Here is a 15,737-nt window from a genome sequence, read left to right as displayed (position 1 = left end):
CACACTCTACCCCCAAAATGGCAGTCCTCACGCACCCTGAGACACCACACATGAACCTCAAACTTTCTGCCTGAAGTGCACAAGTGGCACTCGCCCCTTCAATTGCCGTTCTGCTGTACAGTACTGTCTCTAGCCCTCTGCACTTAAAATACCAGCTGTCAGCACACTCACAACCCTACACACAAGATACCCCTCAGCACACTCATGGTCCTACACACAAAATACCCCATCACACCGCAAAACAGTCCACGGCCAAAATACACTTCCTCAGCATCCTCTAAGTCTACCCCTAAAATGAAAGCCCTTGAAACCTTGTAATTTCCGCCTCGTGCTAATGCCCTTTTAGATTCTTCTCCTGATGTACCCAAGCTGGACGCACGATCTTTCACGGTCCTCATACACGCAGATGACACCATGCTTATGGACCGTACTTCCAGAGCCTTGCAGCGCCTCATCTCTGACTATGATTGGTTTATGGGTGGTCTGGACCTAGTGGTAAATGCCACAAAGTCAGCAGTGATGGCTTGCTGGAAGGGGACGCGAAAGGTCAAATTCAGGGCCATGTACTGTATGAGCAGTGTGATCCCCAGGGTTGATTATTTCGACTACCTGAGGGTCAGATTCTCTTCTATTTGTGCGCCAGCCCATATTGCAAAACAGGCTGTCTCTTTTAAACAAGTGTTGGGAGAGTTTTTAAGGGCTTTGGTAAAGTTCAGGACCAGACCAGTCGACCTGATGCTCAAATTGTATAATGGTAAAGCAGCCTTGGTTGCCAGATTTGGGATGGAACTGTGGGGTTATTCGAATGTTTCCCCCATCCAAACTGTTGGAAAATCACTTTTTCAAGAAAATACTGTGCCTGCCGCCATCAGAGCTAAATTTTGGTGTGTATACGGAGTTCGGCTGCGGGCCAATTGGAGATGTAGTTTCCCTGCAGCCTATCACACATTGATTAAGATTATGGGGTAATGAGAGAGCTAACCTCGCCCATGAGTTAATTACCTTTATGATATCTAGGGATGTTGGGGGTAAAGGTCCATGGCTGTGCCATATTAAGAAAAACCTGAGGGCCGTTAATATTACACATTTATTTCCACCTTCTTATGTGCTCTCTCGTGGGGGGGTAAAGCTGTGGACCGCCCGTTCTTATGTATATATCAAGGCCACAAGAGAAACTATGGATGCTGTTGAAAACAAAGAATAGAGGACTTACGACTATTATGTCCCCGGGTATACAGAAATGCTTGGTGTGGCCAGAATCTCTGGCAGACCGTGTACTTATAATTAGTGCACGGTTTGATGTTGTCCAATTACGGGGCGTGTGGCGGCTTAGTCCGGTGAGAATGGCAATTGGTCTGCCCTCTAATAATAATAATAATAATAATTTGCCATTTATATAGCGCTTCGAACCCTCAGGTATCCGAGCGCTGCTTATTATTACCCACGGTGTGTGGTGCTCATTCATCGACCTCGGAAGGATGAAAGGCTGAGTTTGGCCCCGCCGGGATTCGAACCTGCGTTAAACGCGAACGCTCTACTCGCTGTGCCACTTGACGGGCTCTGTGTGAAGCACCTCTCAAGGACTTGGCCTATTTGGTATTTTTATGTCCTGCATATGTTAATGTGAGAAGATCGGTTTTGCGACCATTGCCATGTGAAATGGGCTTTGCCCGGTATCGACCTGCCTTGATTTATTTAATATGGACGGATTCTCCTTGGGTGGGTTGGTCCCTGCTTATGTACTTAAAATCTGCACTTTACATGAGGAAATGTCTGCTCAAAAACATGAATTGAATAAAGGACTGGTATGATTGTTAATCTTATGTGATGAAAACATGGAGGGTGTAATTTATACTGTGATTGAATATGTTTTATATTTTGTAGTGTTTTTATGGAATGTTTTGTACAATTCCGAAATAAACATCATGATGATAACTAATGCTGTTCCTCATCTCCTTGTTGACCTCCATCCAAAATAGCAGCCTGCAGGAACTTGACTATGCCTGCATCCTACAACACCACTATGCTGAGCATAGCTAAATGTCTAGTGCCACAAAATACCATCCTTCAGTACTCTGACCCCTCACTGCACTGTAATATCTCCACATCCTTATTTATTTATGTATTGTTTGCTTGTTAGGTGTTTATACAATAAGAATATACTGTTTTAAAGTGCCCACAGGGCAGGGAGGAAGAGTGGGAAATACAATACAACATTACAACCAGGGTCGGACTGGGGCATAAAATTGTCTCAGGCACCAATGAAAAAGTGGCCCATAGTTGCAAATGGAACTTTGTTCCTTTTGTGACACTATTTGAACAGCACCTCAGGGGGAGGTTTCTGATAAAATGTGATGCAAATTGGACATTTTAAAGAATATTTATTCACCAACACTGGCCAAAATGATTAGCCGTATAGTGAAGTAACTCATCACACTGGCCTACATTGGCCAGAAAGTGGCCCACTTTGTCCCAAAAAACAGACCCACACAAGCATTTTGCATTTTTGGTTCGGCCATGGGCCTATTGCCCTATAAACCAGTCCAAGCCTGATTACAAGACAATATTTAAGAGCAGAGGGGGAAAAGAGGGAGGAGGACAAACCCACTATGCCTTGTGAGTATTCAGAATGTGCAAGTACAGAATGGAAGAGGGAAGAGGGGAAAGTGCTGGGGAGTCCGAGGCTGGGGAGTCTGATCCTGTGGGTGAGCCATGGAGGAAGTGCTAGGAATTTTGAGTGCTACACAGCCTAGACTGCGGTAGGTGTAAGTGTGAGTCTACAGAGCAGAGGGAGTGCAGATGTAAAGTGCTTTGGAAAGACAGGAGCTTTGAAGAATTGGTGTGGGAGGTCAAGGCCCCGAAGATGCATTTGGGCCAAGGGCACCGTCGATTCAGCAACTGTGGGATTAGCAGAGGAGGGAAGAGGGAGGAAAAGAGGAAAGTCTTAAGGAGCTTGCAGAATTTGAGAAGATCCTGCTCAAAGCGCAGAGGGAGGGGGAGCTGTTCCAAAGGTGGGAGCTGGCAGAGGAGTGTGAGCGACCCCCTGCCCTCTGTTTAGCAAAATGCTTACACACAACCATAAACCATACATGCTCATTTGGACAGCTTCCATTTTTGGATGCGAGTATTATATGGCTGCAACATCAGCCACTAACATGGGGTACAAGGGCTCTTTGCTTCTTGTTTCAGAAGAATTTTAGACGAGGAAGGGATGGGTCTCAGTGTGAGCATGCCCAACCCCCAATACAGAAACATCTTTTGGGAATTATATCTATAGACAGGACAGGATCCCGTAGAAGCAAGACCCAATAAACAATGCACAGAAAGGCTACACAGAAAGAATTGTACCTCTTACAAACTTTAGCCTGACCAGTAATAAGCTGATGAAGTGTGTTAAACAAAAATGTCTTGAAATGCACGGTAAAGGGTCCACAATTCCTCAGCCACTACCTCCTCCCTATTATGCAGGCCTCAGGGGTTATTGCTGCCAAAACGAGTAGGCTGATGCTTTATCAAACAGAGCAGACATTAGCATCTCTTATTAGTGCTGAACTGCAGCTAGTGAAAATCATGGTGTGGCAGTGTAGAAAGGACATTTGGCCTAGTGGATGTACAATTTGAGGCAACTTCTTTGATTGCTTTATGTGTTTAAGTGTGGGCATAGAACGGTTTGCTCTTCAGAGTGCCACATACACACCACTAACCAACAGGGTGGTGGCTTGTGCAGCACACAAAACATTGCTGCACACATATCACTGCATTGAGTTGCCATGGCCTACTGTCTGCATAGTGATCCACAATGAACCCCGCTTTCCTGATTAAGGGGTGCCATCTGGTGTGCACGCTAGGCAGTGGTTGGCTTGTTTAGGAAATTAAAAGACCTTTGATACTGAGCGGATGCATTTAGTCCATGTCCCAAAACAGCCACTAGAAAACCCAAGCAATAAAATGACAGGGATGCGCCATATGTAACTAAAATGTAACATACAAAAAAAGTTTTGGTGTGTCAAATAAGGAGACATGAAAATAAAGAAAATAGGTTAGAACTTTTTCTGTGTGGCATTTTCTTTCTCTTTGAAGAATGCATAGGTTTGGTCAGCTAACTGATACTTGTGCTGGCCTGGTGAATAAAAGTGCCCCATGTCCAGTTCTTAACACAGACATTTTAAGCACATACTGTGTAAACACAATAGCTGTTAAATGAGCCATCACTTATAAATTGCCCCAATTGAAAGACTGTCAACACAAATAATGAGAGGCACAGGATGTGAGACTCCAGAGCATCTCACACGCTATGTTTGGAATATGCATTCCTTTGTTTGCAAATTCTAAATGCTTCGCAATCAGCCACAAGTTGGCAAAGAGTAGCAGCCGAACATCGCAAAGGAGCACCCACCGGCACAGCAGGCTGCTTAATCCTTTGTCTGGCAAGATCGCAGTCAGCTTTCTAGGTGGGCGCCTTACTGCAACCCCTCATGAGTTATTTAGCTCTGCACCCCAGGCCGTTGCCAGTTCTGCCCAGGCTAAGAAACAGGGCTGGTGCCTACCCCCAAGCTGTAAGAAGGGATTCAAATGAAGGCAACCCGGTCCTACAAATGGGACATTTTACAAAAGGTTCATAGCAGCCAAATGCTCTGAAATTACTAGGCAATAAAAGCAATATGAAAAAAATCAGGTTTAACCCCTTAAGTGCTAACGACGAGTATGCTTGTCCTTTTTGCTCAGACTTGATGAAAGCTCACCAGTCACCAGCCCACTGCAAGGGCCTTGAAATTAGTCTATTTACAGTCATAGAACAAGGGATATTTGTATATCGCAGAACCACGCCACCATTGCTCTATTCAAGCCAATTCACAGAATAATGTAGACACTTCCAATCAGAACATGCATTTTGTCTAAAGCCACAATAAAATGTAAAACCTGGTAGTGTTGTTTGATCTCTGTGGGCCTGATGGAGTCTTTTGTTTGTGGGTTGTCTGGTTGTGTCTGCTGGTCTGTAGATGCTCTCTGCTCTCTGTTGGTGGTTGAGTGTCTGCTGGGTGTCAGATAGTTCCCCTCAGTCTTTGTTTGAATGATGGAGTCTTTTGGTTGTGGGTGTCCGGTTGTGTCTGCTGGTCTGTAGATGCTCTGTGCTCTCTGTTGGTGTTTCAGTGCCTGCTGGGTGTCAGATAGTTCCCCTTGGTCTCTGTGTGCCTGATGGAGTCTTTTCGTTGTGGGTTGTCCAGTTGTGTCTGCTTGTCTGTAAATGCTCTGTGCTCTCTGTTGGTGTTTCAGTGTCTTCTGGGTGTCAGATTGTTCCCCTTGGTCTCTTTGTGCCTGATGGAGACTTTTGGTTGTGGGTGTCTGGTTGTGTCTGCTGCTCTGTAAGTGCTCTGTGCTCTCTGTTGGTGTTTCAGTGTCTGCTGGGTGTCAGATAGTTCCCCTTGGTTTCTGTGTGCCTGATGGAGTTTTTTTGTTGTGGGTGTCCGGTTGTGTCTGCTGGTATGTAGATGTTCTGTGCTCTCTGTTGTTGTTTCAGTGTCTGGTGGGTGTTAGATAGTACCCCTTGGTCTCTGTGTGCCTGATGCAATCTTTTGATTTTTGGCATTAGGTTGTGTCTGCTGGTGTGTAGACGCTTTGTGCTCTCTTTTGGTGGTTGAGTGTCTGCTGTGTGTCAGATAGTTCCCATTGGTCTGTGTGTGAATGATGGAGTCTTTTGGTTGTGGGTTGTCCGGTTGTGTCTGCTGGTATGTAGATGTTATGTGCTCTCTGTTGGTGTTTCAGTGTCTGCTGGGTGTCAGATAGTTCCCCGTGGTCTCTGTGTGCCTGATGGAGTCTTTTGGTTGTGGGTGTCCAGTTGTGTCTGCTGGTCTGTAGATGCTCTGTGCTCTCTGTTGGTGTTTCATTGTCTGCTGGGTGTCAGATAGGTCCCCTTGGTCTCTGTGTGCCTGATAGAGTCTTTTGGTTGTGGGTTGTCCCGTTGTGTCTGCTGGTCTGTAAATGCTCTCTGCTCTCTGTTGGTGTTTCAGTCTCTGCTGGGTGTCAGATATTTCCCCTTGGTTTCTGTGTGCCTGATGGAGTCTTTTGATTTTAGGTGTCAGGGTGTGTCTGCTGGTCTGTAGATGCTCTGTGCTCTCTTTTGGTGTTTCAGTGTCTGCTGGGTGTCAGATAGTTTCCCTTGGTCTCTGTGTGCCTGACAGAGTTTTTTTGATGTGGGTGTCCGGTTGTGTCTGCGGGTATGTAGATGCTCTGTGCTCTCTGTTGGTGTTTCAGTGTCTGCTGGGTGTCAGATAGTACTCATTGGTCTCTGTGTGCCTGGTGGAATCTTTTGATTTTTGGTGTCAGGTTGTGTCTGCTGGTGTGTAGACGCTCTGTGCTCTCTGTTGGTGTTTCAGTGTCTTCTGGGTGTCAGATTGTTCCCCTTGGTCTCTGTGTGCCTGATGGAGACTTTTGGTTGTGGGTGTCCGGTTGAGTCTGCTGGTATGTAAATCCTCTGTGCTCTCTGTTGGTGTTTCAGTGTCTGCTGGGTGTCAGATAGTACCCCTTGGTTTCTGTGCGCATGATGGAATCTTTTGATTTTTGGCGTCAGGTTGTGTCTGCTGGTCTGTAGATGCTCGGTGCTCTCTGTTGGTGTTTCAGTGTCTGCTGGATGTCAGATAGTACCCCTTAGTCTCTGTGTGCCTGATGGAATCTTTTGATTTTTGGCATTAGGTTGTGTCTGCTGGTGTGTAGACGCTCTGTGCTCTCTTTTGGTGTTCCGGTATCTGCTGGGTGTCAGATAGTTCCCCTTGGTCTCCGTGTGCCTGATGGAGTCTTTTGATTTTTGGCGTCAAGTTGTGTCTGCTGTTCTCTAGATGTGCTGTGGTCTCTGTTAGTGTTTTGGTGTCTGTTGTGTGTCAGATAGTTCCCCTTAGTCTCTGGGTGGCTGGGTTATTGGTCTCAGGTTGTAGTAAAATGATTTGCAGACCCTCAAAGTGTGTTTGTTCTGACATGATGCTTGCAATAAAGGTGTATGGCTTTGACCTGTAGCATTGGTGCTAAATGGATGATGTGCACCCGGCATATGAAGAGCAATAGCCATTCCCAAGGCAATATTCTGTTGGGGCATTATGGGCCGTAGCATTCTGTGTGTATGTTGAAAATAAGAATGAGCTTTTCTTCAAAGTGCATTCTTTATAAAATACTGGCATGCATGTACATGTTTCCTCTGTTCAAAGCAATGTAATTTTTGATCTGGCATTAGACCTGCATGTTTTAAATAATTTTAAATATATATAATACGCATCATAGCAAGAGCATGGTATGAAAAATGATGCAGCAGTTAGAAATGTACAATAGCATAATGTTTTTATAGCACTACATATGATAATATTTCAGTAGAAATTCTATTGTTCGTTCCTGATTACTAAGGACATTCACTCCTTTTGGTGAATCTGTAAATTCATAAGACAAGAGCCGAGACATGGACAGAGAGGATGGAACTGGACAGAGTGGATGGAACTGGACAGAATTGATAGAATTGGACAGAGTGGATGGAATTGGACAGAGTGGATGGAATTCGACAGAGTGGATGAACTGGACAGAGAGGATGCAATTGTTGCCATGTATCTTTATCCCCCTATATACGAAATATATCTGTATATGTATCCCCGTACATATCTGTATCCCCATATTTACCTGAATCAACCCTGTTGCTATATATCCGTATGTCACCATGTATGTCCCCACCGTCCTGTCCACGTGCGTTGTCTCAGGCGCTTCTACAGATAACCACCATATGACACCACTACGCTCACTCTCGACTATACACCATCATTCAACTAGAACACAGCTATACGCCTGATAATTCGGGCTAGCTGTTCACTTACGAATACGACCCCACGAACACCTCATCACCCTAATAAAACACAGCTAGCTGAGCACATTCCAGCTTAGCTGTTCACATAGGCATTCCTCAGGCCTAACGCATCCAGAACCCAGTCTGGATGTCCACCCACCAGACTGCACACATCCAACTGATATCCTCACCACCACACCTATCGCTAGAAAGCAGCTTTCATCCAACAGCTACACCAGCTGCACACATATCCGGTGCACCCATGCACCATACCACACTATCTCTCTCTACTGTTTTGAACTACGGTTCCTGAGGGCGTTCAACCTACCAGCGCTTTGAGGTCATACCAATGATATATAAGGCACTATAAGTAACATAACATAACATACTGCACTGCCTGGAGCAGAAGTGCCTAGCAAGGAAGATGCAATGAGAGATCGGAAGCAGAAGCTGCATCCACCTGTTACAGAACAAGCTGAAATGACCAAAGACACCAGCGACCAGATTACAGAAACTTTGCACCGGTGCAAGTGCGAAGTTGCACCGTATAAGCACTAGGGCTATTTTGACCTAGTGCAAAAAACATTGCGGCCATGTTCAAAAACATTTGCACCGTGACAAGTGCAATTGTTCATGTTATAAGCAGTAGGGCAAACATTTCGCGATAGAATGTGGAGGTGATAGTGCAGAGCACACTTAAAATAATGGCGTGTGCCGAGCAATGTGAAAAGCCAAACGTTGTAACTATGCACCATGTGAAGAGCGAGTGCTGCATCATGTTCCGCTGCATTCTGGTACATGTAGGATTGCTTTTCCATTATAAATGTGAATCTGCAAGTGCCAGAATGCCAGGAAAGTCGGCAGGGCAAGATGTGCTATGCATAAGAGCAATGGGACAGCTTGACATAATGGTGCACATTTTTATAAGTGTTAATTTTACATTTGAATTAACAAACTGATCAATCAATTCTAGCCTGCTTTGGAGATTCGAATTTAAAATTCAGACGACCCATCCCAGCCCTAACACCACAAACTTTCAAAGTGGGCCTTGTCCTCAAAAACCATTTACCAATAATTGCGTCCTGCTGGGCAGCCCTTAAATGGCATCATGGGAGCAAAGCAGAACGAATGAGAAGTTGTTGCAATAAACTCTGGTTGAGAAAGCCCTCACCTCCCTATTTTTTAGGGAAGTGCTGACCCACGTGATTCTCTTTAGCTGACACCTGGGTAAACAGAGCGGGTGGGCGACCCGGCGCACTTCCCTAAAACATAGATGCCCAGTTCACAAGGTAATTGCTGCGTGGTCCAGCTGCCTGTCTCTTGGGCCCTGTCTGCTAGGAAGGAGGCATAGAGAGCTGAACATGTTGGGCGCCATGATGGTTGCTCACATGGTGATGAGAGGACTTCTCACCATTCTAGCGCGTGCTTAAGACATAAAGCTGCTGCTTTTTCTTCCTCTTTGATCCCCCCCCCCCCCCCGCCAGAAGACTGGCTTGTCTTTTGTATGCATCTCTTGACAGAGACAAAGGAGAGTCTGCTCCCCCTTGCGGGGGAATGTGGTAACTGATTCTACAATCACATCATTCCCACACTGCTAACCCGTTTGCAGTTTTTGCCCTACCCTCCATAGACACACCCAGGGCAACAATAAACCTACACCAAACTATACAGCATGAAGATAATAAGCACCCGGGGCAACTAATCTGAACCAACAGCCTGATTGCAACAGCATACACAAGCAAACACTCCCCACACGCTCAAGATTTGCTCCTAATTCAGGCTTCACACACCTTAGCCTCTCTACTCTCAACCCTACTGCACTTCTTAAAAGAGCAGTAGGCAACCCACCTGGCATGCAGGGTATGCAGGCTGACCATTAAGGTGAATGGGCAAGGGGAGGGGGCGGGGGGGCATCCCTGCTTCTGGACGTGTGTATTGGCCAGAGCTGTTTCCATCCAGGTGAATGTTGGCACTATATGTGCACAATGAGAAAGACAGTAAACCCCCCATGACTCCTATAAAGGAGTTTTTTAAATAGCATTACCCGGAGACTGGCATAACATGGTCTAAAGGGCACCCTTTGGCATTGCACAAGACTTCCCCTTGCTATTGAGGAAGACACATATCACCGCTGCGCCCATATAGAGTTCTCTTCAAATCTGGGATGTTTTACAAAAGTGACATGCTTTGCCCCCACCCGAGAGGAAGCCCGGGTGCTGATGGCATAAGGAATGTTTCGACTTCACACACGGTAACATGCACTCTGCACACGAAGGCACTTTTTCACCTGTACTTTTTAAAGCTTATGCTCACTACTTGGAATAATGTTTATAATATACAGAACCTTAATGCACATTTAAGCAAAGTGATCCCCAACACTAAATACTTTCTTTTGGGGTAAATAGTCCTCCTTTGCAAACTGTTAGGAACCCCCTCCCAGGGCAAATAGCCACATTGCGGAAACAAGGCGTCGCTTCGATACATCTTCATTTACTGATAACGTGAATCCAGCTCCAGCTCAAACGTCTCTCAGTGACTTTTCCCTGCTCCCTCTTGACTCCTCCTGTGCCTTGTTTTCACACTGAGTCACACTCCCTGCACCACCATAAATGGGAATCCCCAACCTGTGCACCGAGTACTCCCTGCACCACCATAAATGGGAATCCCCAACCTGTGCACTGTGTACTCGCTGCACCACCATAAATGGGAATCCCCAACCTGTGCACCGTGCACTCCTGCACCGCCATAGATGTGAATCCCCAACCTGTGCACCGTGTACTCGCTGCACCGCCATAGAAGCGAATCCCCAACCTGTGCTCCGTGCACTCCTGCACCGCCATAGATGGGAATTCCCAACCTGTGCACTGAGTACTCCCTGCACCACCATAAATGGGAATCCCCAACCTGTGCACTGTGTACTCGCTGCACCACCATAGATGGGAATCCCCAACCTGTGCACTGAGTACTCCCTGCACCACCATAAATGGGAATCCCCAACCTGTGCACCGTGTGCTCCCTGCACCACCATAGATGGGAATCCCCAACCTGTGCACCGTGTACTCGCTGCACCGCCATAGATGTGAATCCCCAACCTGTGCACCGAGTACTCCCTGCACCACCATAGATGGGAATCCCCAACCTGTGCACCGTGTACTCCTGAACCGCCATAGATGGGAATCCCCAACCTGTGCACTGAGTACTCCCTGCACCACCATAAATGGGAATCCCCAACCTGTGCACCGTGTACTCGCTGCACCACCATAGATGGGAATCCCCAACCTGTGCACCGTGTACTCCTGAACCGCCATAGATGGGAATCCCCAACCTGTGCACTGAGTACTCCCTGCACCACCATAAATGGGAATCCCCAACCTGTGCACCGTGTACTCTGTGCACCACCAGAGATGGGAATCCCCAACCTGTGCACCGTGTACTCCTGCACCGCCATAGATGGGAATCCCCAACCTGTGCACTGAGTACTCCCTGCACCACCATAAATGGGAATGCCCAACCTGTGCACCGTGTACTCGCTGCACCACCATAGATGGGAATCCCCAACTTGTGCACCGTGTACTCGCTGCACCACCATAGATGTGAATCCCCAACCTGTGCACTGAGTACTCCCTGCAGCACCATAGATGGGAATCCCCAACCTGTGCACTGTGTACTCGCTGCACCACCATAAATGGGAATCCCCAACCTGTGCACCGTGCACTCCTGCACCGCCATAGATGTGAATCCCCAACCTGTGCACCGTGTACTCGCTGCACCGCCATAGAAGCGAATCCCCAACCTGTGCTCCGTGCACTCCTGCACCGCCATAGATGGGAATTCCCAACCTGTGCACTGAGTACTCCCTGCACCACCATAAATGGGAATCCCCAACCTGTGCACTGTGTACTCGCTGCACCACCATAGATGGGAATCCCCAACCTGTGCACTGAGTACTCCCTGCACCACCATAAATGGGAATCCCCAACCTGTGCACCGTGTGCTCCCTGCACCACCATAGATGGGAATCCCCAACCTGTGCACCGTGTACTCGCTGCACCGCCATAGATGTGAATCCCCAACCTGTGCACCGAGTACTCCCTGCACCACCATAGATGGGAATCCCCAACCTGTGCACCGTGTACTCCTGAACCGCCATAGATGGGAATCCCCAACCTGTGCACTGAGTACTCCCTGCACCACCATAAATGGGAATCCCCAACCTGTGCACCGTGTACTCGCTGCACCACCATAGATGGGAATCCCCAACCTGTGCACCGTGTACTCCTGAACCGCCATAGATGGGAATCCCCAACCTGTGCACTGAGTACTCCCTGCACCACCATAAATGGGAATCCCCAACCTGTGCACCGTGTACTCTGTGCACCACCAGAGATGGGAATCCCCAACCTGTGCACCGTGTACTCCTGCACCGCCATAGATGGGAATCCCCAACCTGTGCACTGAGTACTCCCTGCACCACCATAAATGGGAATGCCCAACCTGTGCACCGTGTACTCGCTGCACCACCATAGATGGGAATCCCCAACTTGTGCACCGTGTACTCGCTGCACCACCATAGATGTGAATCCCCAACCTGTGCACTGAGTACTCCCTGCAGCACCATAGATGGGAATCCCCAACCTGTGCACCGTGTACTCCTGAACCGCCATAGATGGGAATCCCCAACCTGTGCACTGAGTACTCCCTGCACCACCATAAATGGGAATCCCCAACCTGTGCAACGTGTACTCGCTGCACCACCATAGATGGGAATCCCCAACCTGTGCACCGTGTACTCGCTGCACCGCCATAGATGGGAACTCCCAACCTTTGCACCGTGCACTCCTGAACCGCCATAGATGGGAATTCCCAACCTTTGCACCATGCACTCCATGCACCACCATAGATGTGAATTCCCAACCTGTGCACCGTCTACTTGCCGAGATACAGGTTTAGCAATTCAAGGCTTTGTCAATTATGCAAGCCTCTTTAAAAGTGAGGCGCGTCTCAAGAGGAAGCCAATTAGCATGGACCAATAGTGGGGGAACATGATCATATTTCTTTTCACTGATCGGTTTGGCTGCTGCACGGAATACCACCCACAGAGGGGTGGCTTGTGGAATATCCATTAACAGTGCAGTTCCGCCAACAATGTGTGCCAGCGCCATCTCTGTGCAGCCGACTGAAATGTTTCCGATCGCAGTAAAGGTTCTGTTCTCTTTGGCACACCGAGCTGATAGTAGGCTATCTGCAAGGCTTCCTCCACATATGACTTAAGACTGAATCCAGCCCACACGAAATCCCAGCAATAGTGGCCCTGACCTATTTTCTATCATCTCGTTATTACTTGTTGTAGACTCAGATCCCAGGCAATGTAGTCTTCGAGGGGTTGAGTTTGAAGAGAAGCAAGCCCATTGCAGCCCCTCTGCAGGCCACTCCGTCATCTAGTGGCACACGGCAGCCAGGGGAGATGTGATACCTTCAGAAGCAGCCGAGTATCCCTAGACTTCTGGACTGCCCCAAAAGATCTCCCAGTGCTTCCATGCACATGTTAAAGGCAACTGGGGACAGTACCGATCCCTGGGACACCCCACAAGCCACAGGGAGGGGGGCGATCCTGAAGATTGCCTCTGGGTGAATTGACTTTCTCCAGAGAGAAAGGATGTAAGAACATTACCCCTATCTGCATATGTTGCGCAAAAAACATTAAGGGGTGCCCCATGCTCCCCCGTATCAAGCACTGCTGAGAGGTCAAGCAGCACCAGCAGCCAGAGTCCACCATCATCCAGCATCTGTACAGTGCCATCAACCACCTCGAGAGTAACCGTTTCAATGCTGCACCGACGCCGAACGTCCTAGCTTGTAAGGCTGCATAATATTAGAGTAAACCAGCTTGATGTAAATACCACTGTAACTGCATTCCTAAAGTTTTTCCTATGAATCTTTTCAGAAAATGTGTCTTTAATTAGTATTTATTTTCAAAAGGGGGGAATTCTGCCCATTTTCAAATTAGTGGGAAACTACCTGCTGTAAAGAGGCGTTCACGATATACAGGATGTGGGCAACTCTTTATCCCTAAAGCTATTACTCACACTACCTGCTGCGGCCTCCTCGATATTGAAGAGCTGCACTATAAGCAGCAAGTCCGAGATGCTCTATCAGTTTCGTGGAGCTCTCAAGACCTTCCTTTTTAAATAATGGGGTGGTGGGATCCTCATTTCTCTATTAAATTGGATCCCCTGTATGTTTACTGCGTCGTTAGCAATTTGGTTTCAATACCAGCTGCTCCGCTATATGGTAAAGTCTGTCCCAAGTGTGTTGTCAATTTCCAAATCAAATCAAAAACCCTTACCCGTCATAAATTGAAACGTAGACAAATCTGGTGTTTCTATTTGCTATAGGATATATCCCACATCTAGTTTACAATTAAAGTGTTGTTGAATATTCTCTACATTATTAATCAAAAATTGAATCAATTCTGTCGATTCTGTAACTGATTACTGTACTGATTGTACGGGAAGTGGATGAACACACTCCCTTAAAGGAATTTTTCTCAGTAACAAAATTCCTGTAACTTTTAGTGAGATTTGACATCGCAGACAGGATGAAGGAGAGTGGTAGCACAACTCTGATGCTGTTCTTGTGCTGCTTTGCATCCATTTGTGTTACTCATGCCCCCTACTCCTCTCTTCTTCCAGATGCCGTGAAGTACCTGGAATGCTCGGCGTTGACACAGCGTGGACTCAAAACGGTGTTTGACGAAGCAATCCGGGCAGTGCTGTGCCCACCGCCATCCCGGGCTACGAAGAGAGCATGTGTCCTGCTCTAGTGGTGAGTAAGGGTATCTCAAGTCCCAGCACTTCACAACGTTCCTTCCCTGAGTGCATCTCTCCATAAGACACTTAAACAATGAGTCCCCTACCTCGATGACGCAGGCCCATACCTAACACTCCGTCCGTTCAGAGGGAACTCACCTGACCTGTGGGGCAAGTGCTGAGGATTAGGGATTCCGTAAGGTTCTGTCCTGTTCATGGTTGATTGATTCCGTTTGAAATTTTAGGACACAAATGCACTGACTACTCAGCCCCTCCCTCATGCCCAACACTTAAGCTGAGTTCCTTTAAAACTCTTTAAGGCAAGAACACGTATAAAAGCATCTAAATTTGGATGCTGGAAGTCAAAGACTTGCATGGCTTGCAGTATATTGAAATATCACTTTGGTCTTCGTCGCTTCGAAGGTATTCCTAAAATGGTGGCCAGGCGGTCCCTTGGCCTCAGCAGTGTCCCCTGCTCGTGTTCTACATTGTCGAGTGCCTCCTCTTTGTTTTGATTCGCAGACTTCACAAATGGAAGGAAGACAGATCTTTATGTATTCATGTTTTTGACATAGTGTCTTACAAATGTACATGGATCATGTAATGCATTAAATATATCCTATCCTTGTAGATCCTGTGCTCCCAAATTCCCACCCCTGCTTCCATTACTCTGCACTCCATACTATCATAGGTTATTTATAATGCACTTAATACCAGGAGGTTTCTAAGCACAGACCGGGGATCGAACCTGGGTTGCTTGTGTTGTCTTGCTTCAAAGGCGAGCACATTGCCACTGAGCCATCCTCCTATCACTTGCAAAGCCCTCCTTTGCTTCCTGAAGCTAGGTCTGGGATCAATAAATACCCCGAAGATAATAATATTGATAATAACAATTTATTCATAGCCAATTTTCTTAAAAACAAAAGACATGTTTTTACCATGTTAGACGCTAGCCCATTGTTTATTCATGATTCATAGAACTTGATTAGCGTGAGGGGACACGTGCTGAGTCCTGGTGTGTAGCCATGGTCTGAACACTGCTCATGTGATCCATCAGGCCCCAGCCCTTAAGGTCTAAGGGTGCTAGCCACACAACCACACAAATTGCATAT

General features: G+C 47.2%; 1 protein-coding gene across 1 annotated transcript in view; it reads left to right on the top strand.

The window, feature by feature from the left end:
• The window catches only part of LOC138582072 (ras-related C3 botulinum toxin substrate 2), a 215,088-nt gene that overhangs the window by 189,229 nt on the left and 10,122 nt on the right, over positions 1-15,737 (top strand). The window contains exon 6 of the mRNA XM_069653020.1: positions 14,509-14,641. Coding sequence (XP_069509121.1) covers positions 14,509-14,639 — 131 coding nt within the window. The 3' untranslated portion in view covers positions 14,640-14,641. The remainder of the gene's footprint in view (positions 1-14,508; positions 14,642-15,737) is intronic.

Source organism: Ambystoma mexicanum, chromosome 3q (genome assembly GCF_040938575.1).
Source record: "Ambystoma mexicanum isolate Mex_15411 chromosome 3q, UKY_AmexF1_1, whole genome shotgun sequence".
Classification (NCBI taxonomy): domain Eukaryota; kingdom Metazoa; phylum Chordata; class Amphibia; order Caudata; family Ambystomatidae; genus Ambystoma; species Ambystoma mexicanum.
The sequence above is the reverse complement of the archived record's forward strand: the minus strand, read 5'-3'. Positions and strand labels throughout refer to the sequence as shown.